Below are 23,239 nucleotides of genomic sequence, written 5' to 3' on the forward strand. Positions count from 1 at the left end.
CACTCTACATCCTGACTCCCTTCTTGCTGGGCCAGGAGTTGCAAGTGACTGTGCTTCTTTTAGCAAAGGCTATGGCTCCTACTGGGTAGCTCTACCCTACAGCTATACTCTCCAGGATCTGGTAATCAGTCTCTCCCTTTGTAACACTAGGCCTAAGGGTAGTAACTGCTCATCATTTTTTTGGTCCCAAAGCTGTACTCTATCCCTTATTAATTTCTGTAATCCTGCCCATCTTCTTCATGAAATGTTGAATTACCAATCTGAATGAACCATCTTTCCTGCTAGAATCCTAACTGATATATCCTGGTTTATTTTCTTTGTAACCATTACCACTATCTGATGTTCTACCATATATTTATTTATTTTCTATTTCTCCCACCAGACTGTAAGCTCCTTGAGGGCAAAGACTTTTCTGTTCAGTTCACTGCTATATGCCCAGCACTTAGAACAGTATAAGAGTAGCCCCTCAATAACTAACCATATTATATGGTCAGCAATCATTAATAAGCTATAATCTGATTAAGTAATAAACATTTATCAACAATAAATATTTGTTGAATAGGTGATTACTTATTAGAAGGACACATTGTTAGTAGTGACTATCTTTTTTAATTTTTTAATTTTAATTTTTATTTTTAAAGATTATTTATTTATTTATTTATTTGACAGGCAGAGATTACAAGTAAGCAGAGAGGCAGGCAGAGAGAGAGAGGAGGAAGCAGGCTCCCTGCTGAGCAGAGAGCCCAATGCGGGGCTTGATCCCAGGACCCTGGGACCATGACCTGAGCCGAAGGCAGAGGCTTTAACCCACTGAGCCACCCAGGCACCCCTATTTTTTTTGAAGATTTTATTTATTTATTTGTCAGAGACGGAGAGAGAGCAAGCACAAGCAGGCAGAGTGGCAGGCAGAGGCAGAGAGGGAAGCAAGCTCCCCGCTGAGCACAAGGAGCCCAAAGTGGGACTTGATCCCAGGACTCTAGGGTCATGACCTGAGCCGAAGGTAGCTGCTTAACCAACTGAGCCCCCTAGGCATTCCAGTGACTATCTTTAGATGGTGGAGCTGTACGTTATTTAAATTCCCTGTTTTGTGTCTTTCTGTATTTTATAAATGTACTTTAGTATAATTAGATTATTCTATAGTAAAAAAATGTTCTTTCACACACACTCTAAGAGAGACAAACACATGCAATATGTATATTAATTTATATAAAACTGCAAGGAGACCCAATTCTGTAGTAATTCTCATGAAAAATGAGAGCTAGATGCCTTACAATAGATTCTTAAGGAAAGACAAGTTCTAAATATAGAAGAGAGAAACAAAACAAAATAAAAATACTTCACAACTATAAAGAGGCAGAAGATCTGGAGTTAAAAAAAAAAAAATGACAGTAAAATTTCACAGGCAAAATAGCAGCAATGAGAGGGCCAAAATCAGAAAACAGCAAAATATGATGTGAAAATGAGACCCTGCAGAACATCTGAATAAGAATGGGATTAAAGGGGCGCCTGCTCAGCAGGGAGCCTGCTTCCCTTCCTCTCTCTGCCTGCCTCTCTGCCTACTTGTGATCTCTGTCTGTCAAACCGATAAATAAAATCTTTAAAAAAAAAAAAGGGGGATTAAAATTATCTAACTAAAAATAACAGTGCCTACCATTTATAAAGAATTTACCAACAGTCTGGTTTGTGTGCAGAGCTTTATATAATGTAATATTATTAGTGCTGGTGGTGTTATAGTAATAGGGGATCCCAACAAACCCTATCTCCAAATAACTATATCCTTGTGTAGTTCTTTTCCACAATGACTCTGGAACGTCAATATAACACAAACATAAGTTAGAAAAGTGCTTATGCATCCCAAGGCTTGCCCTCTCTCTGTATGGGAAACTGGCTGCCCTGTGAGAAAGTCTGGGTTGGACAGCTGCAGGTGGGTGACCCCAGCCCTGACCAGCATCAAGAGCCAGACATATATGGCTGATACTCAGACCCTGGCCCTAGTTGAGCCACTAGATGACTGCACAAGTGATCCCAGACGAAACCAGGAGAAAAAACTGCCAGCTGAAACCACCCCAAGTTGAGGACCTACAGAGCCATAAGAAAATAACATGGTTTAAAAATGTCTGATGTTTAGGTCACTAAATTTTGGGGTCCTTTATTATGGAGCAATAGACGCAACCCTCAAAATAACGTCCAAGGTATGAGTTACTACATACTTATAAAATGAGGAAGCAGAATCGTTTAAAAAAAAAAAAAAAAAGAACAGAAAAGAAAATGCAAGTCATTTACTGAAGCTAGTACATGACAAAGCTAGTATTTGAATCCAGGGTGTGAGACTCCAAAACTTTTAACTAGCCCCTACCATACTTGAAAAAGATGACTTGAAAAGATTTTAAAGGGAAAATATCAAACACTGACACACTGGTGATAAAGTGATTATAATGGGGAAAATGGGTAACTGGGAACTTAAGGAGAGGAGGGAACTCCATGAGAATCTGACTGCCAGAATTCACAATAAAGTTATGTGACTGTGCTTGTAGTACTCAAGAGAGGATACTGCCTAATACAGTGAGGGATAGGGAAGGAAGAATACCAATAGCCCTGGAAGACACTAACACAGCACCATTAACAACCCTCCCCACCACCTGAACCCCCTAAGAAAGATAGAATGCACTGCTTCTCACCTGACAGAAGGTGGTGTTCTTGAGATTCATAATTGAAGTGGATCTCCATGGGCTGCAGCTGGACGCCTGGCACCTCGGGGAGCAACTGGAGAATTACCATTTCCTCAGTAAGCTTTTCTTGTCCGCATAGGAGTCTGAAACCTGGAGGCAACGGGGTACCACTGGGCTTGGAAGGCAGTCATCGTGGAGACCGGAGATATAATTTCGGAGAAACATCCTCTAGATATAAGAAAAATGAAGGAGAAAACAAAATCTCATTTAATTTCCAAGTGGTTTTCTCCGAGAATTTATTAGGCTTCCTCCCTCATGATGAGGCTCAGACAAAACCATTTTGGACGTGCAGTCTCCATTCCAAGGCTAGAGACCTTCAAACATAACTGGCGGTTAAGGCTCCTGAAATAAGGATGTAACTGGGAAGATAAAGTAGGGGAGGGCATTGTAAAATTTTGTTTCAGCGGTTAACGCTGTATTCACTGCCTCTCCTATACCGCCCCGGCACTACTGGTCACCATCATTATCCCTCTTTCCCTCCTTCCCTTTTTCCAGCGCTCGCACATTCAGGCTGCTTTTTCCCCGAACGCTCGGCGGATCTGCGAGGACGCACCCCCCTTCCTGATTCCACATGCCCCCAACGTTTCCGGTGTTCATTCGGTTGAACCCAAGGCCGCGCAGGCGCTACCCGGGTATCCAAAGCACGCTAGGCCGAGGACCCACCGCCCCAGGAGCAGCGCCTGGGGGCGACCCGGGGCGGCCGGGACTCTCTACGGACTTGAGAAACCCCATAGGGTTTCCTGGAGGTGCCGCAAGGCAGCCCAGAAGGCGAGATCACCCGAGGTCCCCTGGCTCCCATGACCTAACATTACCCATACCTCGACGTGTCCTTCAGGTCCCTGTCAAGCCCCACGCGATGCGAAACCGCCATCGCTGCGTCCGCTCTAGGAAACTGGGAGGATTGCTCAGCTCTATGGCGCGAGGGGCGCCCGCCCCGGCGCAGGCGCAAGGGGTCGGCGGCAGGCTGGGGGCTGGTTGAGGAGATTTAACCCCTCACAACCGCGTAGCTGATCCAGCCCCGCCGTAGCGAGCGACTTGGTCAGGCAGCGACAGGTCCCTTGCTGCCGTACCTGCCGGTTCTTGACGTGAATGTCGAAACATCTTTCGGGAAAGCTCTCTGGGGCAGGGTAGGTTTCCTGACTACATAATGAGTTCTTCCTTATTATCTCTCTCTTTTAAAATCCCCACGCCACCCCTTATTCTTCCTCGCTGGTGTGCTTCCATTCTAACTTTCTTCCTGTCGTCTCTGTTTTTTTTCCCCGAGAACAGTGGTGTGCCTCCAAATCACCCGGAATCCTTGTTAAAAATTTTTACTGGGCCCCACCCCTAGAGTGAACCTAGAACTCCGGGTCATAGGTACTGCTGCTGTGGGCTCTGGACCATACTTTGAGAAGCATTGCCCTACGAATTAATTCCTGACTTGCCGGGAAGCTGGATTTTGATGTACTTTGCCATCACGGAAGGCCATAGGGGTCTGTTTCTAAACAGCTTGCTTAAGAGGAAATTTAAAACAAAACAACAACAACAAAATACCATGGAGACATACGAAAATGAAAATACAACAGCCCCAAAATCTTTGGGATGCATCAAAAGCTGTTCTAAGAGGGAGGTTTATAAAATACCAGCCTACTTCAAGAAGCAAGAAAAATCTCAAACCAACCAAAAAATCCCCCTGAAGCAGCTAGAAAAAGAACAAACAAAACTCAAAACCAGTAGAAGGAAGGACGTTGATAAAGACAAGATCAGAAATGAACAAAATAGAAACTAAACAATTTGCTTGCCAGTGCAATCCTAGTACCTAAAAGATCAGGGTGAGAAGGACCTGAAATTTGGAGGAGCAGGGCGTACATTGGGGTAGGAAAGGATATTGTTGTGTCCTTGGAAATTTCTTGGGAAGTACAGGGGGAGTTAGGAGAAGGATTGAGACATACAAGATGTTGGGGAGAGGTACAGGTTTGACAAAGTGGTGGCTGGCTGAAATGATGGTTGAGGTGGAAGTAGAGGGCTTTGTGTCCCAGCCCAAGACACTCTTCTGATATATGAAATCTTAGAGATGTATAAATGAGACTCTGATATTCCTTGTAAAGAACTTGTTTGGGTCCAGCCTCCCAAGAATGGAGTGAAGATACTTTAGAAAGAAGGCAAAACAGCTTCACTGTGATATAACAGACATACAATAATAAGCAAATATTAGAGTATATAATTTGATGAGTTTTGCATATGCACACAATTGTGAAACCATCACCACAATCAAAATAATGACTGCATTCAGCAAATTCAGAAGTTTTCTGTACCTTTTGTATCTCCTCCCTCTTCCCACAGCTCCCAACCACTGTTCTGCTTTGTGTTACTAGAGGTTAGTTTGTTAGTTTGCATATTTTAGAGACTTACTTAAATGGAATCATACAGAATGCAGTCTTTTTTTTGTCAGACTTCTTTCACTGAGCATTATTTTTATTATTATTTTTAAATGATTATTTATTTATTTATTTATTTGACAGAGATCACAAGCAGGCGGGGTGGTGGGGGGCGGAGAGCAGACTCTCTGCTGAGCAGGCCGCCCCATGCGGGGCTCCATCCCAGGACCCTGGGATCATGACCTGAGCCAAAGGCAGAGGCTTTAACCCACTGAGCCACCCAGGCGCCCCCACTGAGCATTATTATTTTGAGATTTATCTGTATCACGGTTGTCTATCAGCGGTCCATTGCTTTTTTTTTTTTTTTGCTGAATAATATTCCATTAGCTATATATGTATCACAATTTGTTTAACCACTCACGAGTTGATGGGAGTTTGGGTTATTTGCAGTTTTTTTTTTTTACTATTACAAATCAAGCTGCTATGAACATTGTTGTCCAAGACTTTATATGGACATGTACTTTTTTCTCTTTCATGGTAGTTGTATGTTTAACGTTTTGAGAAACTGCTACACCGTTTGTCAGAGTGGCTAAACCATTTCGCATTCCCACCAGCAGTATATGAGAATGCCATAGCTGATATACTACTTTAAACAGGTGTTGAGTAAAAGAGATGAGAAATGTAACCAGAGGTTAATTCTTAATGTACAAAGGTGAGGGTTTTGTTCACTTTTTACCTGGAAGTGATGATGTGACTGTAGATTTTCTGAGTGTTTAACCAAGGAAATCAAACTTTTTTTCAGATTGTGCTAGATTTGTGGCTTTGTGGAGTTTTACCGAAGATGTTGCATTCTGAGGCTGAGAAGCCAGCTTGGAATCTAACTGTTTGATCAGTCGGCCAGAACAACCCGAGACCCAGCTGTGGTCCACACCAGCTGACACTGAAGGCGTTCCTCTCGGTAAGGTAAAGGAATTCAAAGGTTTCCAGAGAGATCAGGAGTGATAATATGGGCATGGGAAACGATAAGAGATTCTCCAGAATGAAAGTGATAGGTCACCCACCAATATTCTACCTGATTTTCATTTCCTATTCCATTTCCTCTTGGGGGAAACTAGGCCAAACTAACAAATGTCTGATTTATACATAGATTCTACAGCAGTGGTTCTTCATCTTTTTGGGGTAATATAACTACTTTGAGAATATGATAAAAACTACAGACCTCTGGGGTACCTGGGTGGCTCAGTGGGTTAAGCCTCTTCCTTCGTCTCAGGTCATGATCTCAGGGTCCTGGGATTGAGCCCCGCATCGGGCTCTCTACTCAGCGGGGAGCCTGCTTCCCCCCCCCTCCCCCGCCCCTGCCTGCCCCTCTGCCTACTTGCAGTCTCTCTCTCTTTGTCAAATAAATAAATAAAATCTTAAAAAAACCAAAAAACAGGGGCACCTGGGTGGCTCAGCTGGTTAAGCGACTGCCTTCAGTTCAGGTCATGATCATGGGGTCCCGGGATCGAGTCCCGCATCGGACTCCCTGCTCAGCAGAGAGTCTACTTCTCCCTCTGACGCTCTCCCCTCTCATGCTCTCTCTCTCTCACTCTCTCTCTCTCAAGTAAATAAATAAAATCTTTAAAAAACAAAAAACTATAGACCTCTTCCTCACAAAGTTGGACTTAAAGACCTACTTTTTATCCTGTATTGCTTATCATGTATTATATTGTATTAGAAATTAATTTCCCTTGATAGTTAAACTTCACAAAGAATGAACTTCAATCTAAAAATCAATCCCCAGGTCCAGGTAAAAAAGGGAAATAAATCCAAACTGTGAAGCCAAATGAAAAATTTAACATTGCTTTTGATCAAATAAATATTTATACGTAGGCTGCTGCTGTTTGATTTTGAATGGCACGTCTAAATTATGGACAACACAACAACTTTGAAATATTAATATGCATGTCCAATTGACTGTGTCTTTTTAAAAACAGAACAAACGCTGGGGCGCCTGGGTGGCTCAGTCTATTAAACTGCTGCTTACCACTCAGATCACGATCCTGGAGTCCTGGGATCTGCTCAGCAAGGAGTCTGCCTCTCCCTCTGCCCCTCGTTCCTGCTTGTGTTCTCTCCCTCACTCACTTGCTCACTGTTTCTCTCTCTCAAATAAATAAATAAAATCTTAAAAAAGAAAACAAAAAAAACAGAACAAGTGCTGAAAACTGAGATTCAGAAAGCAAAATAATGGCCAATAGTATCAGTTCCTAAGGTTGACTTTGACAGAGATGAGTAGGTTTATATCCCAAACACCAGAATTCTCCAAGACCTCTAGAGTTGAATTCCAATCAGATCATTTCTTTTATATTCAATCAGTGAGGTCACTGGCATCAGTTTGAAAAGTTTTCAACTTCGAAACCAAGTCACAGTCATTTAAACTCTTGGTCTGTAATTAACACATTGTTGTGGGTTGAATTGTGTTCCTCCCAGAAGATATATTCAAGTCCTAACCTGTGGTACCTATGAATGTGACTTTATTTGGAAATAGGGTCTTTGCAGATATAATCAAGTTAAGATGAGATCATACTTGATTAAGGTAGGCCCTAACTCAACAACTGGTGTCTTTATAAGAAGAGGCAAATTCAGACACAAAGGAGACTCATGGAGAGGAAAGGACACCATGTGAATGGGGAGGCAGTCATTAAAGTGATGCATCTACAAGGCAAAGAACACCAAAGATTGCCAGCAGTTACTGGAAGTTAAGAGACAGGTGTGAACCTCAGGGTCTTCAGAAAGAGGATGGTTCTGCCAGCATCTTGATTTTTGGATTTGTAACCTCCAAACTGTGAGCGAATTCATTTCTGTTGTATTAAGCCACTCTGTAGTACCAGAAGTGAGGAGCTGCTTTAACAAATACCTAAAAATGCTGATGTGGGTTTGGAGTTGAGTAATGACTAGAATTTGGAAGGGTTTTGAGGCTCATGACAGAAAATATCTGGTTGCCTTGAAGAGATTGTTGGTAGAGGTATGGATGTTAAAGGTGACTCTGGCAAGGGCTTGGAAGAAAGTGAAAAGGAAAATAGAGAACTTTTCTGTCATCTTAGAGAATACATATATTGTCATGAAAAGAATTTTGCTAGGACTAACGAGCATTAAATATACTGGTGAGGTCTCAGACTGAAATGAAGAAAACATTATTGAAAGCTGGAGAAAAGGTGATACTTGTAAAGTAGCAAAAACTTGACTGAATAATTTCTCAGCCTATCCTTGCTCTGGAGACAAGGCCATGGAACTGGACAACCTTTTGGTGGATAGATTGGGTGTGTAATTCATGGATCCAACCAACCACCTCAACAGAAACCAGTAATAAAGTGCAGTGATTCAGGAAGGATCTGAGAAGAGCCCCTGCATATAATTGTGTGGATCTCTTTGATATCCACAGACACCAGCATGGTTCTTGAGACTCTTATATCACCAGAAACACTGCCGGTATGGACTGAACTGGACAGAGAGAACAAAATAAAGGAAGCTTTCTGGGAAATTGCATGCAGGAAATGGGGTGACCAATAGGCTGGTCCACTTGAGTGCTGAGGACCAGGGCCACCTTAGCGGAGAGGGACTGATGAGGCTTCCACTGGCCCAAGGGACATATTGAGCCACAGAATAATTTGGGAACTCTACAAATATTTGGAAGTTAAATAGGCCATATCTAAATAACCCATAGTTCAAAGAAGAAATCACAAAGGAAATTAGAAAATATTTTAAACTGAATGAAAATGAAACACAACATAAACAGTTTTATTAGATGCAACCAAAGCAGTGCTTAGGGGAACACTTATAGCTTTAAAATGCCTATATTAGAAAAGAAAATCTCTTATCAGTAACCTAAGTTTCTACCTTAAGAAGCCTGAAAATGGGCAGCAAACTTAACAACAAAAAAGCAGAAGGAAAGGAGTAATAATGATTAGAGTAGTTATGAATGAAATGGAAAACAGAAAAACAATAAAGAAATATCAATGAAACAAAAATTTTGTTCTTTGAAAATATGAACAAAAATTGACAAACCTTTAATATGCTAACCAAGAAAAAGAGAGATTAACAAAAGCAGAGAAGAGGGGACATCACTACAACTTTATAATAATTTAAAAGAATATAAGGGAATACTATGAATAACTTGATGCCAACATATTACACAACGTAAGCATCATGGACAAATTACTTGAAAAATACAAATTTACTAAAAGTGACTGACGGACGGACGCCTGGGTAGTTCAGTCAGTTAGCCGTCTGTCTTCGGCTCAGGTCATGATCCAGGGTCCTGGGATCAAGTCCTGCCTTGGGTTCCTTGCTCAGTGGGGAGCCTGCTTCTCCCTCTACCTGCCTCTCCCCCCGCTTGTGCTCTCTCTCTGTCCCTGACAAATAAATAAATAAATAAAATCTTTAAAAAAAAGTGACTGAAAAAGAAATAGAAAATATGAATAAATGTATGAAAAGTAAAGAAGTTGAATTAGTAACAAAAAGTTTTCTAACAAAGAAAATCGCAGGCTCAGATGCCTTCACTAGTAAATTTTGTTGAACAGTTAAAGAATACCAGTCTTTCACAATCTCTCCTAGAAAACAGAAGGGCCAGTAATTACTTTGATGCCAAAGCAGACAAAGACATCACAGAAAAAGACAGCTACTGACCAGTATTTCTAACAATATAGATGCAAAAGTCCTCAATGAAATATTAGCAAATTAGCTTCATTAATATAGGGGTGCCTGGGTGGCTCAGTTAGGTGCCTACCTTTGGCTCAGGTTAGGATCTCAGCTTCTTGGTATGGAGCTCTGTGTCAGGCTCCCTGCTTGGTGGGGATCCTGCTTCTTCCTCTCCCTTAGCCCCTCCCTGTTGCTTATGCACACTCTCTATCTCAAATAAATAAATAAAATATTTTTAAAAATTAACTTCATTGATATGTAAAAAAATTATATATTGCAACTCAATGGAATTTATCCTAGTAAGTTGGTTTAATATTCAAAAATAAATTAATGTGGTCAGAGATATAAATAGATAGAGATATAAATATCTCTTTCAATAATGTTTAACAATAATAGAATGAATGAATATTGGTTTAATCATACCATGTAACATTATTAGAAATGAAATACAGTGTACATTTACATAAAACAGTATGATTTTGTTTTGATGTAATTTCACAATGATTTCACAATGATGAATTGATCCTGACTTTAAAAAAGTACATACTAGTTCCATTTATATACAATACAGAAATTTAAATACAATACAGGCAAGACCAACTGTATCATGTCAAAGTTCAATGTAGTGGCTATCAAGTCACCACCCTCCTCAGGGCTAGAGGAGGGTGGTGACTTGAAGAGAGCACAAGGAGACTTCTGATGACAGATAATATTCTGTTTCTTCATCTGAGTGCTGATAATATGAGTATGTTCAAAAAATAGTATGTGCACTTATTTACTTGTAAAATCAGCATTACTGAGCAATTCTATTTGGCTGTTCTGTATTCACAGCATCAAAACACAGACCAAAATGCACCATTTTTTATTAAAATGCTTCATTTTATTTTCTGAGACTCCACCTACCTATCCTGTCTCATTCTCTCCCCATCAGGTCTGTATTCCTCTTTTCTTCTATCTTCAATTTTTCTTCCTACTCACATTTAACCTTTTTTTTCCCTACAAATATAATTAGGTGCCTAATATTTTTATTATTTTTTAAAGATTTTATTTATTTATTTGACAGACAGATCACAAGTAGGCAGAGAGGCAGGCAGAGAGAGAGAAGGGAGGAAGCAGGCTCCCCGCTGAGCAGAGAGCCGATGGGGGGCTCAATCCCAGGACCCTGGGAACATGACCCGAGCTGAAGGCAGAGGCTTCAACCCACTGAGCCACCCAGGCACCCCAAGGTGCCTAGTATTTTTAAAAACAAACACCTTTCAATCCTGTTGCCTAGTCCAACCAAGTGTCCTTTCTTTTTCCTTCTTGCACAATCTCATTTCTCAGAAGGAATTACCACCTGTTTTCCGTATCTCATCCTACACTTCTTAACCCGTGGCAAGTAACATTCCACAGATAACATCTCTCACGCCCTTCCTCTATCCCTCCCCTTAATTCCAGCGTCACCAAAGCTCTGGCCTCCTCCCCTTCTCTGCCCAACTGCTGGTCACCTGTTTTCTCTCCTGAAACACTCTGTTGGCTTTTATGATTTAACCATCTGGGCTTTCCTCCTTCTAGAAGTTTCTCTTTTCTATCTGTTCTTGCTCATTCCACCCCCAAACATAGCTATTTTATAATTTCCTGTTTATTTTCCATAAGATTTCCTTTGGATCTCATCCCCTTCTCCATTTCCAGTCATATTTTCAGATACTACCAAATTCTAAGTTCACATTTCTAAACGTCTTTTTTTTCTTATCCGTTTTGCCCTTCAATCCAATCTACGCAGTATGTCAGATACTGTCTCGAAGTACCATTCTTGCCATGTCACATGAAAATGGCCTGCACTGATTACTAAAAGCATTTCTAATTCCCGAGCCTGGCATTTGAAACTCTTCAAACCTGACCCACCGCATCCCTCAGCCTAGGTTCTAGCCCACGAAGATGGTGGGTTAATCCCCCCCCCCTCCCATGTCCTGAACTTCCCACTGCTGTGCTCTCCCTCAGGCCACTCCTCTAAGTCAACAGTTGTCCCGTAAGACTCAGCGTGAGTAGCGCCTTCTTTGATCGAATTATTCTGACTCTCCCGCTACGTGTTCATGCCCTTGTCCACGACGGCAGGGTCGATCCTCCGCCTGGCCCCCTGGCCAAACCTGGGCTGGTTTCCCCTCAACCTCCACGCACTCCTCTAGTTAGCTTCTAGAACTGCCGCTGGGGATAGCGTGTTTGTGGTGTACGAAAGCAGTTTTGTCCCCCTCTTCCCCAGATTTACAGAGGCAGGGTTCTATTTTTATCTCCTCGGAGTTCCACCAGGCGCGTGCTCTCTATATATTTCTTTTGTCCTCCTTCCGTCGCCTGTCAACCATTTTGAATCGGGGCTGTCCCCACCAGGTCCCACCGGAGACACACTCCCCTCAGCTTCGCGTCCCTCCTCCCAAGCCTCGGCGCCCGACGCCCGGCGCCTGCCACAGAGCTGCAGTCCTCCCGGCTTCCTAGAGAGGCGCACCCGCCTGCACTTCCGGCGCGCGCGTCCGGAGGCTGTTCTGTCGCTCCCTGGGGTCGGTGCGGCAGCCCGCGGAGCGGAGGGTGAGTGAGGCGGTCTGGCAGCGCGGCCGCGGGTGCTTCCCAATTCGCCCCCGTCCGGCCTCAGCCCTCCCCGCCGCTTTGCGTGGGCCGTTGCTGCCGCAGGCAGAGCCTGTGGCGGTACCAGGTGGCCGCTTCTCCTGGTTGCTTCCGTCCGTCCGTCAATCGGTCCATTTCTTCATACATTCGTCTGTGTGTCTGCTCACCCACCGCCCTAGCGTCCTTTGACTTCTCAAGCACTTACCCGGCGCCTCCTGTGTCCCAGGCCATAGGCCGAGCAGTCGGAGAAGAACTGAGGCAATCTTTCTTCCCTCTTAACGCGGCCAGAACTCGCTCTTGAGTCAGGTCTCAGCCGTTCGTCTTAACCTCCCCAGTCTAGCTAGGTTCGACCCTCAGAGCCCTTTCCACTTTCCCCTGTATCGTTCTTACCAAGACTAAGTTATGTAATTAGGTGTTCTTTCTGTTTAACGTCTGCCTTCCTACGAAAATCTTAAGTTCTATAATGGCAAGGACACGGACTTATAACTCTCTGCTCGGTGCCTAGCGCAGGACCTGCACAAAGTAGGCATTCTGTAAATATTGTTAAAGAAATGTGTGGAAAAACACAGGACCTCCTCCACAGGGCCACTGGTGTGGTGGGGAAGGCAGTTCAGACCAGGTATCTAAGAGCGGGACTCTGGAGTCAGACCGATTTGTTTGAGAGCAGTCCAGACTACCATCACTTTCCAAACCGTGGGACCTGAGAGAAATTATGTGACTTCTCAGTTTCTGTTCAGTAAAACAGTAGAACCTAGACCATAAAGTGCTGTGAAGAGAAGTGAACAGGTAGACTGTGCTTGATTGTACAATAAAAGCTCAGAGTTTTCTGTTACAACTAAGTAAGAGAACGGTGCAGGTATATTAAATAACAGCCATACTGCCGAAAGCAGTTTTGTCCAAAAGTGCCCTGGAGCTTCTTGGGTTGCTTGGGCTAAGAGCTAGCTGGGGCCAGGTTCTCACCTCCCAGAGGGAAGGGCCGTATTTAAGCTCAGTGCTTCCACCCCTCCACAATGGGTTCCCTAGACAGCTCTGTAAACACGGACGCTTGGAAACACAGTTCTGGTCCCAAGCAGTCGCCTATGGCCCCCACTGATAAGGCTGCTTTCTCATATTTACACTATGAGAAGGTGGAAGGAGCTCTTCCCTGAAGCAGCAGCACCTCCCCAGGATTCTCTTGTGGGGTGATGGAAGAATCACAGGACCTGTGATCATTTTACGGAGCCTAGCTGGTAAGTTTCCCCAATAAAGCCTATTCTATAGCCCATGCCTTGTGATGTGGAATTTGCTTTTCCCTTGCACCACGTCTGTCATGCATTGAGAACCTCTTCTGGGCCCAGTGTTTTAAAATATGAGTTTTATTATCACGTATGGTGAGGCCAGCAGATCAGGAGATGATTGCCATTCAAAAGATAGCTTGTTACTCATAGTTCTCAAGAGGAGGAAGAGGAGGAGGCATGCCATGTCCCACTTGGTCATATGGCAAAAATCACAGGTTCAGTCAGGAGACCAGGTGAGGGGAAGTTGGGCGGGAGCCTTTTTTGTGGTTTCCATGGGAAGGACTGTGAGGCAGGGTCAGCAGGCTTAGGATTGACTAGTTTGAATAGTTTAAGTGATAAACTAGATAATAGATAAACTCTCTGGCTTGTTCCTGAGTTTTTGGCATCTGGCCCTGGTTGATTAGGGCAGGGGAATGGTGGCCCTGGATGTGAAAGCCCGGTGCAGGAAGTGGTGGGGTGTGGGTTTGGGTTGGTGGTTTGCATATGAAAAGCACACTTGAGTTTATTATCTGTAGGAATCTGCTAGCCCTGAGAAGGACCATCCCTCTAGTGTAAGCTAGGCACAGATGTCAAAACCCCAGAATAAAAAGCTATGCTTAATACACCAAGCACTACTCTACCTGTCTTACGTTACTTCCAATTCCTATAATAACAGTGCAATGAAAGTACTATTAACTCCATTTTTAGGAGAGGAAATGGAATCTTAGAAAGGTTTGGTTGGTGACTACTGTCACACAGCTATTAAGGTAGTAAGAGGCTGTACTATGATTCCAAACTGTTGGGTCACTTGACTCCAAAGGTGGTGTTCCTCCTGTGAGCTAAGTCATTTTTCTGCAGTCTGAGAAGTGCCATGGAAACATCTTTCAGTCCTTATTAGACATTTGACATGTTGACCACTTCCTCTTTGAAACTCTTTTTTTTTCTACTATAGTGGTATTCATTCATATATATATGGCACCTACTCTCTGCTGTGCATTGGGTTGGGTGGTAGGGAAGGGTGAGCAAAAATGCTGATGTAACTTAGAGTTGAATCATGGAGAAGACATGTATTAATGCAATAGTCTCACTAAAATATATAAACTGACAAAATGAGAGCAGGGCTCTGAGAGAAAGGAACATAATTCTCTTTAACTGTGTCTCTTATGACTCCTTGACTGACCCAGCCCCGCCTGCACATCAGAGTCAAAGAACGTTTTACAAATATAAAACCAGAGGTTCTGACTCAGGCTGGGGTACAGCTCAGGCATCTGTAACATGAGATTTTGCCCCCCTGCATTTGCTTTTTAAAAACTGGTCAGAGGAACAGGGTCAGATTTGCAATTTTGAAAAGGTTGCTCTGGTTATAGTATGAGCAGACAGTGTGTTATTGTATAGTGTGACAGGACGGTTAAAGGGATGAAGCTGGTAGTGGCAGAGATGGGGAAGGGCAGAGATGGGGAAGAGATGGGGAATTGTCTGGAGACAGGCAATAAGTCAATAGGACTCAATTTGCATTAAATACAGGAAGGAGGTGTTAGGGATGTTTTCTGTTTTCTAGAAATGCAGTCAGGTGAATGTTCCTAATTCCTGAGGGGACCTCTGGGAGAGGAGCAGAATTGGAGTGGGAGGAATCATCAATTGGTCATGGATGTGCTGTTTTAGGTCCTTTCGTGAAATTCAGGAGGCATTATGGGAGTGAGGAACAGTAAATAGGGCTTGTGCTCAGATAAGAAGTTCGGAGTAGAAATGCCTGTGAGACAGTGAAGACAGTGCCAGACTTAAGGGCTAACCTATGGAACTCTGATGTAGAAGAGGTGGGCCTGTGAAAGATGGAAGAAGGAAGAGACAAGCTTTATGATGGAAAAGTTCCTTCGGCCGCATAACATAGAGGTAAGTTGGTGAGGCATAATATTTATAATAAAAATTTAGTATCACAAACATTGAAGTTAAAGGGCAAGACCCATGACATAGACCAGTGATCATTAGGCAAAGCACACATACCCATGTGATGTAGCCCTTGGTATATGCTGTATACACAGTGATACATAGATCTGATGATGCTTTGTTATGGGATTTCTTAAATGGCAATAACCACATAGTAAGAACTAAAGAAATGTATTAAGTATTTTTCAAATACTAAAAAATTAAGAGGAAAAATATCCCAGGTTTCTCTTTGTTTATATGTGTATGGCAAGAACACAGTTTAGAAAATACTCCTTTGTAGTATCTCACACCTAATTTTGTCATAAATAACTCAGGAAATGATAACCACCATCCTTTCAGTCACCAGCGGCAGGGGAAAACCTAATCCTTGACTCCTCTTCTAAACCCTTATCCAGTGTGTCCCCAATTCCTGTCAAATCTCTCATTTTTATCTTTGGCTCCCATAGCTTAGGCCCTCTCGCCCAAGTGGTTGCCATAGACCCTTCCTCTGCCTTCTCCATACCCGTTCCTGAGTGGGCAGATGGACCCTCCAGCCATTCTCATGGCTGTGGGGCTCAATGCAAACTCTGCAATACAATCTTTCAGACCCTTGGCCTCCTCTCCCTCTGTGGGTTCCTCCTTTCTCACTATTCCTGAACTATGCCCCAGGCTCTGGCCTATTTTTTGTTGTTGTTGTTTGTGTGGTTTTTTTTTTTTTTTTTTTTTTTGGTTTTGGCTTTTTTTTAAAAAACATGGGTTCATATCAGAAGCATTTGGAGGCACTTATTGAAGTCTCTCCCACAGAGATTCTGACTCAGGAAGTCTGTTGTGGGGTCCCTTGCTCCATGGCTGATTCTGAGCCAGAGGGGACAACCATGAGTCTGGCCTCCCTAAACCACCCACTCCCCTCCTCAGTGCAGTCCTCCCACTGTTGTCTTTTCCTGAATAACCTGATGTGACCTCTTCACCTGCTCATTCTTATCAGACTCTTGCTGACGTGTCTTCTCCCGGCAGGCAGCTCTCCCTGGTCTTAGTTGTCTCTGTGTCTGCTACCGTGCCTGCTTCCCTCTATCCTTGGATTTATCACACTGCATTTGCAGGTTTACTCTAAGGAGTCTTTGAGGACAGAGCTTTTAATCCTGAGAATCCTGTTCAGTAAACTGCCTAGCATGTAACTCAAGTATTTGTTGAAATAATGGGTGAAGGAATTCATTCTCTTTTCTTGGTACTGTCTTAGAACTTGTGACTTACAGTCAGGAATTCTTTGTACATTCGCTCTGGCCATTCTCCATGATACTTTCCTAACTTTTTCACCATCATTTAAAATGTGTAGTATCAACCAAGATGATCCTGGGCTAACCCATTCTGTAATAAAAAACAAGTGCTTTGGAATTGGGCAACCCTAGGTTCGTGTCTCGACTTTGCTATTTACCAGGTTGAGTCCATGGGTAAATTAAATTACTTAACTTTTAAAAATCTGTTTCCTCATCAGTAAAATGGGGATGATAATACCTCATAGTATTATTGTCAAGCCCCAGTAAAATAGTATTTGTAAAGTGCCCGGCCCATAGTAGGTGTTTATTAAGTGCAAATTCCCTTTGGGGGAGACCCCATGGCATAATAAAACTCAATACTTTCGTTGCAGAGTCTGGTTGTGCTGCTTACAGGCTGTGTATCTTTGGTTAACTTATGTATCTCAGGAGCTTCATTTGGAAATAGGCATAATTATGATTGTTCTTTTGGAATTATTAGGGAAATTATATAAAACATATGTAAAATGTCCAGCTAGTGTTGGCATCTAGTAGATACTCAATAAAATGGTGATGATGATGATTATTATTCTGCAGTGTTTTTCCTGCTTTCCATGATCCAGATTTTATTATCCCTGATACTGACCCTAACATTATTTCTAAAGGTTCAGTTGATTTCAGTGATTCTTAAATTTTCTATTTCCTATCCTGAAAAAATCCTAAATCATCTATAATGTATTGTTTATCTGGTAGCTCCCTTTTAGTCATTTTTCTTTATAGAACTATACTCTCTGGTGACTTGTCTTTGAAAACCTGCATTATTATTCTAAGCCAATTTTTTCCCCCTGTGTAACATTAGCATTGTCTATCTCGGGAGTCCCCTGAGGAATCAGAATTCAGAAGGAATCTCTTAGACAAGGGAATCCATTGCCTTCCTGACTCAACTGGGCAGCATTTTCAGACTGTCTCTGCCCAGAATGTCAGGAAAAGCTGCAGGCCTGGCCTCCCATGCTCCAAAAGAACAAGAAGGACTTATAATTGTGAAGGTTGAAGAAGAGAATTATGTTTGGGGGCAGGACCATGGCCTTCAGGGAAATACCTGTAGCCTGGAGACCTTCCGCCAGCGTTTCAGGCAGTTTGGCTACTCTGATTCTGCTGGGCCCCGGGAGGCCCTGAGCCAGCTCCGGGAGCTTTGCCATCAGTGGCTGAGGCCGGAGGTGAACACCAAGGAGCAGATCCTGGAGCTGCTGGTGCTGGAGCAGTTCCTGGCCATCCTGCCTGACGAGCTGCAGGCCTGGCTGCGAGAGCACCGGCCTGAGAATGGAGAGGAGGCCGTCACTCTGCTGGAGGAGCTGGAGAAGGAGCTTGATGAGCCAAGGCAACAGGTAAGAAGTAGGTGATGTGTTTGCTTGTTTTATCAATTTTAAGTCAACGGGGAAGCCGTTATGCGTGGCCTTGACGTCACGGCTATCAGAGTTATGAAATTTCTGTCTTTTGGGTTATTATTTGTGCACTGGGATCAAGGCACTGGGGCTTTTAATCCTGTTGTTTTCTGTCTAATCATCTGAATTGAGTTTCTGGCTCTAACTGCCTTGCCCATTGTTCTAGGGTTTTTTCCTTCTGTATCCTCAGAATCATAGTGCTGGTACTTGATTACTCCTAGGACACGGTTCATGGCCAAGGAATGATCTGGAAGGAAATGACTTCCATAGGAGCACTGAAATCTCTGAGTATACAGCTCCAGCCTTTGGAGAACCAGTGCAAGAGTGAGACTCAGGAGTGCCAGACTTCCCATGAGAGAGGTGAGGAATTGCAGTCTGTTCGGGGTTGAGGATGATGGTACGGATATCAGCTGTGACATAGTGTTTTCTTGACAGTCACTTGTGGCTGTCATTAAGTATGGTGGAAAGGCCCCCTCCTTGCCTTGAAATATTCTTCCATTGGCTGTGCCTAGAATCTAAAATTCCAATATAATTTCTAACTTTGGGTTAAGAATTAAGGTCTTCAATAAAATTCTCTAATACCCATAATAGTCAAAGACCAATATACTGTGTTTTTAAGTATTATGGACCACTGGCAAGGCAGTACCCAAGAGGGAGATGAATTATGTATTAGTAACTGAAATACATAGTAATTTAAACAAGGAAGTTCAATATTAAGAATTATGGACTATTAAAAAAAAGAATTATGGACTATAATGGGGTTAATTACTGAGTGGTTAAAAAAAAAAAAAAAAGAAGAAAGAAACAACTCTAAAGAATACAGGAATAACACATGTAGGGAATCTTCAGGGCTGAGGCCAAGCACCCAAGGAAGGCACAAATCTGTAAGAGAGTACCACATCTTCCTAGACAGTATCTCGCTGCCTCTGATTCAATCTGCTTCCCATCTCTCTGGTCATCTTAGCACATTTCTCTCGACATGTTTCAGTTTCTCCACATTAATTTGAAATAAAGGGATCAAAAAAAAAAAAAAACAACAACAAACAAACACCCCACCAAAAAACCCAAACCTCTAGTGAGGATCTGATTACTTTAAAATTTAAAATACATGATAGGTTCATTTCCCAACTCTTACCTGTTGTACTCCATATGCTTTTGTTCCTTCCCAGTAGCACGTTAACTGTGTGGACTGATAGATCTCGTTGTGCTCATCTCTTTTTAGTCTTAGGGGTCTTGGTTAGCCCTGCCTCTGAAGAATTAATGTAGAGCATGTCACATCTTTCACCTAGGTTGTGAGGTTTAAATCACTGGGAGGATCCACCTTGCAAGGATTTTAAGAGTCACCATGTCATTTTTACAACCTTATATCCTTGGTTATAATTTTCCCATAGGTACTTCACTTTCCTAACAATAGATCTCCTAGATCTCCCCAGAAGAAGATCCCGAGATACGGAGATTTGGGTTCATGTGATTTATTTAATTATTTTTTTAAAAAAGATGTATTTATTTATTTGACAGAGAGAAAGAGATCACAAGTAGGCAGAGAAGCTGGCAGAGAGAGAGGGAGAAGCAGGCTCCCTGCTGAGCAGAAAGCCTGATGTAGGGCTCCATCCCAGGACCCGGGGATCATGACCTAAGCCGAAGGCAGAGGCTTAACCCACTGAGCCACCCAGGCGTCCCAAGGATGCATGTGATTTAAAGGAAGCAATGCTCTTGAGGAGAAATCTGTAAAGGAGCGAGAGAAGCAGGGTTAGGAAGGGAAGAGAGCAAGCCATGATGTGGTCTTGGGTAAAATCTAGCCTTGGCTTAATATCTTAATCCCTGCCCCACTCCCCTCGAGCATAATGGCACTGCTGAGTTGTCCCTTCTTAAGGTGTGGGTGGGGTGGGGGAGAGGCAGTAAGGATATAAATAACATCCTGGGCCAGATGGTTCTCATCAGCCAGGGCAACTTTCCAGAGAAGGCGGCAGCTGTGGTATTAGGAACCAACACTCCCAGCAGCTGGGGGAAGGAGGCACCAAGTTCATAAAGCAGGTCTGGATGGGCAGTGCAGGATACATCTGCATAACATTAAGGCTAAAAGCATGTTTGTTAATGTGCATTAAAGCCACATCCCTGGGCAAAAGGCTTTTAGACCACACAGGTTTCTGTCAGTACTAGGGGACATAGGGGAAAACTGCAGCCTTGATGTTGAGCATCTTTGAATCCTGGCTCTTCCAGTTATGAACTCTGTGGTCTTACAAAGGTGCTGTTGCCTCTCTGAGCCTTCGTTTCCTGATCTGTAAAATGCAATCAGGTTTAAAGGACTACTGGGAGGATGAAAGTAAGTGAACAGTTTTTTAGGTTTTCCTCCTCAAAATAATTCTGGTTTCCTCAGCCATCATGTAGTAGTCTCCTTCTGAGTTACCAGAAATCTAGAAACAAGAGGGGCTGGTTGTGAGAGCTGAAAGTTTGGCTCCAGGTGGTTGCATCTGTCTCTTTATTTCCATCTGCCTCTGACCATTTGCACATAAGACAGTGAACATATAAGACTCCCACCTGACCCCAGAATGAGTCAGGAAACCACAACATTCCTTTTCTTATGCACTGAGTGACTTATTCTATTTGCTTATAATTGTTTGATCTAGAACTTGCAGTTGCTCTAATGCATTCTTGTTCCTGCTTATGTACCTCTGCTCAGTTTACCCCGAAAGAATTTCCTAGTCATATATTCTGCTCTCCTACTTTTCTAGGAGCACTATTTATTCAGGTTTCTTAGACTTCTTTTTTTCTCCTGAACACTCCCTATTATCTCTTTTCCTTTCCCTCATTACTAAAAAACACATCTTCTCCTCTAACCCAGGATTGTCTCCTAGCTTCTTGGTCTCTCACTGCTACTTCTCTTTACCACCATCTCCTCTAACTAATGTCTTACCCTGCTCACCATCCCTCCTCTCCACTGCTGACTCTCATTCTGTGTCTCCCTTACTCTCTGAGGGTGCCACCTCTCACTGCCCCAGGCCACTTATCTAAATTCTAGATTGGGAAGCTAGTTCTTTTTTTTTTTTTTTTAAAGATTTTATTTATTAATTTGAGAGGGAGAGAGACAGAAATAGAGACAGAGAGCATGAGTGGGGAGGAGAGGGAGAAGCAGGCTCCCCACTGAGCAGGGAGCCTGATGCAGGGCTTGATCCCAGGACCCTAAGATCATGACCTGAGCCAAAGGCAGACACTTTACCAACTGAGCCACCCAGGTGCCCTGGGAAGCTGGTTCTTAAGAGTTTTCCTCCTTTTTAGGAAATACCATTTCATTTGGGTAACTTTCAATTCCAGTTATAATAGATTCCTTTCTTCCAGTATGGGGATCCAATGACACTAGTATTTCTGTTCACATTTTTAGATGGCAAGCTGGCAAGTGACAAGGTATTAACAACAAAACAAGAAATTATTGAATGTGTAGCGTCAGCGGCCATGATATCCCCAGGAAGACTTCCTGGGGAAACTCCTTCACAACAGGTAGTTGGAGAAGCTTTGGGAGGTCTGGACAACTTCGAGAAGCCGAAAGGAACTGCTCCAAGGAGCAAAATGAGTCCACTTCCTTCCCAGGAAAGACATCTTAGTCTGGCAACCTTCAACAAGAAAATCTCCACTGAAGAGTGTGTCCTTGAATGTAACCAGAGTGAAAGGGCTCTCAGTGTGAACTCAGATGTCTTCACACGACAGAGAGTTCATGCTGGAGGAAAGGTCTACGAGTGCTTGGACTGTGGGAAAGCCTTTTGCCAGAGCTCGAAGCTGATTAGACATCAGAGAATTCACACTGGAGAGAGGCCTTATGGATGTAAAGAGTGTGGCAAAGCTTTCAGTTTGAGCTCGGACCTTGTTAGACATCAGAGGATTCATAGTGGTGAAAAACCCTATGAATGTTGTGAATGTGGTAAAGCTTTCAGGGGCAGCTCGGAGCTCATTAGACATCGGAGAATTCACACCGGAGAAAAACCGTATGAATGTGGTGAATGTGGGAAAGCCTTCAGCCGGAGCTCAGCCCTCATTCAGCACAAGAAAATTCACACTGGAGACAAAGGCTATGAGTGTACTGAATGTGGTAAGGCTTTTGGTAGAAGCTCTGTCCTTATTGAACATCAAAGAATTCACACTGGAGAAAAACCTTATGAATGTAACGAATGTGGAAAATCCTTCAATCAGAGCTCAGCCCTCACGCAGCACCAGCGAATCCACACTGGGGAGAAGCCTTACGAATGTAGCGAATGTCAGAAAACATTTAGGCACAGGTCAGGCCTTATGCAACACCAGAGAACTCACACAAGAGTTTAACTCTTGAGTAAGGATTATACAATTGTGTAATACCAGGGATTTGGTGAGGTTCCCACCAAAGTGAGAAGTCTCCTGAGAGCAGAGTTTCCGTCCTTCCAGTCTAAGTCAGTACATGCTGTACAAGGAGATCCAGACAAAGATGGTTGTTGATGTGCTGAATGGGCACCTTCACAGTAAAGCCAGGTCTGGGGTAAAGATCCTGAAAGAGCTCCTTATAAGATGGGCTGAGAGGTGGTGCCTCCAATGGCAAGGATCTCTGCAGCAAGAAGAGCGTGCATTTGGCAGCTGGAGGCATGTGCTGAGAGTCATTCGGTTCTCTAAAGTATTCAATTGTGAGGCTGTGAAATGTTGAATCATGCCCTGGATCAATTTATAGTTCATTCTGCCCCCTTGCCAGTTCTCTTCTCGACCCCGAGCTTCCTGAGGTCATTTTGTTTATTGTGTACCTGCTATGTGCCAGCTGTCGGGGCAGACATAGCATTGCCCTCCCAGAGTTGAGAACTAATGGGATACAGATATTATATATATGTATGTATGTATGTATATATATATAAATATGGCAAGTAATTACAGTGAAGAGTGGTAAGTGCTTTGGTGGAATAATCTAGGATTCTGTCAAAATACATGGCAGGGGCACCTAACCTGGTCTGCAACTTATTGAAATCTTCCTCAATGTGATGAAATCTCTGTTGGGAAATA

The 23,239-nt window shown here is 43.1% G+C and overlaps 2 protein-coding genes across 9 annotated transcripts in view; one reads left to right on the plus strand and one right to left on the minus strand.

Moving 5' to 3' along the window:
* Positions 1–23,239, minus strand: part of LOC116868836 — a 42,697-nt gene that overhangs the window by 7,820 nt on the left and 11,638 nt on the right. Inside the window, exons 5-9 of the mRNA XM_032859444.1 lie at positions 17,887–18,254; positions 12,243–12,431; positions 9,657–9,675; positions 3,548–3,700; positions 2,679–2,857 (exon numbers count right to left, since the gene is read on the minus strand). Coding sequence (XP_032715335.1) covers positions 2,679–2,857; positions 3,548–3,700; positions 9,657–9,675; positions 12,243–12,431; positions 17,887–18,254 — 908 coding nt within the window. The remainder of the gene's footprint in view (positions 1–2,678; positions 2,858–3,547; positions 3,701–9,656; positions 9,676–12,242; positions 12,432–17,886; positions 18,255–23,239) is intronic.
* On the plus strand, positions 3,753–23,067 carry ZSCAN30 (zinc finger and SCAN domain containing 30). 8 transcript variants are annotated; one of them, XM_032859607.1, is made up of 6 exons: positions 12,281–12,322; positions 13,486–13,587; positions 15,277–15,504; positions 17,647–18,172; positions 18,451–18,589; positions 21,609–23,067. In XM_032859607.1, exons 4-6 carry the CDS (start codon positions 17,765–17,767, stop codon positions 22,538–22,540), a joined length of 1,479 nt encoding a protein of 492 aa, XP_032715498.1. In that variant the 5' UTR covers positions 12,281–12,322; positions 13,486–13,587; positions 15,277–15,504; positions 17,647–17,764; the 3' UTR covers positions 22,541–23,067. The 8 variants fall into 8 exon arrangements, with proteins under 8 accessions (XP_032715502.1, XP_032715498.1, XP_032715494.1 ...); XM_032859611.1 differs by lacking the exons at positions 12,281–12,322; positions 13,486–13,587; positions 15,277–15,504 and adding exons at positions 3,753–3,856; positions 5,889–6,044; XM_032859603.1 differs by lacking the exon at positions 12,281–12,322 and having other exon boundaries at positions 13,263–13,587.

This window comes from Lontra canadensis, unplaced genomic scaffold, assembly GCF_010015895.1.
Source record: "Lontra canadensis isolate GAN:19392208 unplaced genomic scaffold, GSC_riverotter_1.0 scaffold17, whole genome shotgun sequence".
Taxonomy (NCBI): domain Eukaryota; kingdom Metazoa; phylum Chordata; class Mammalia; order Carnivora; family Mustelidae; genus Lontra; species Lontra canadensis.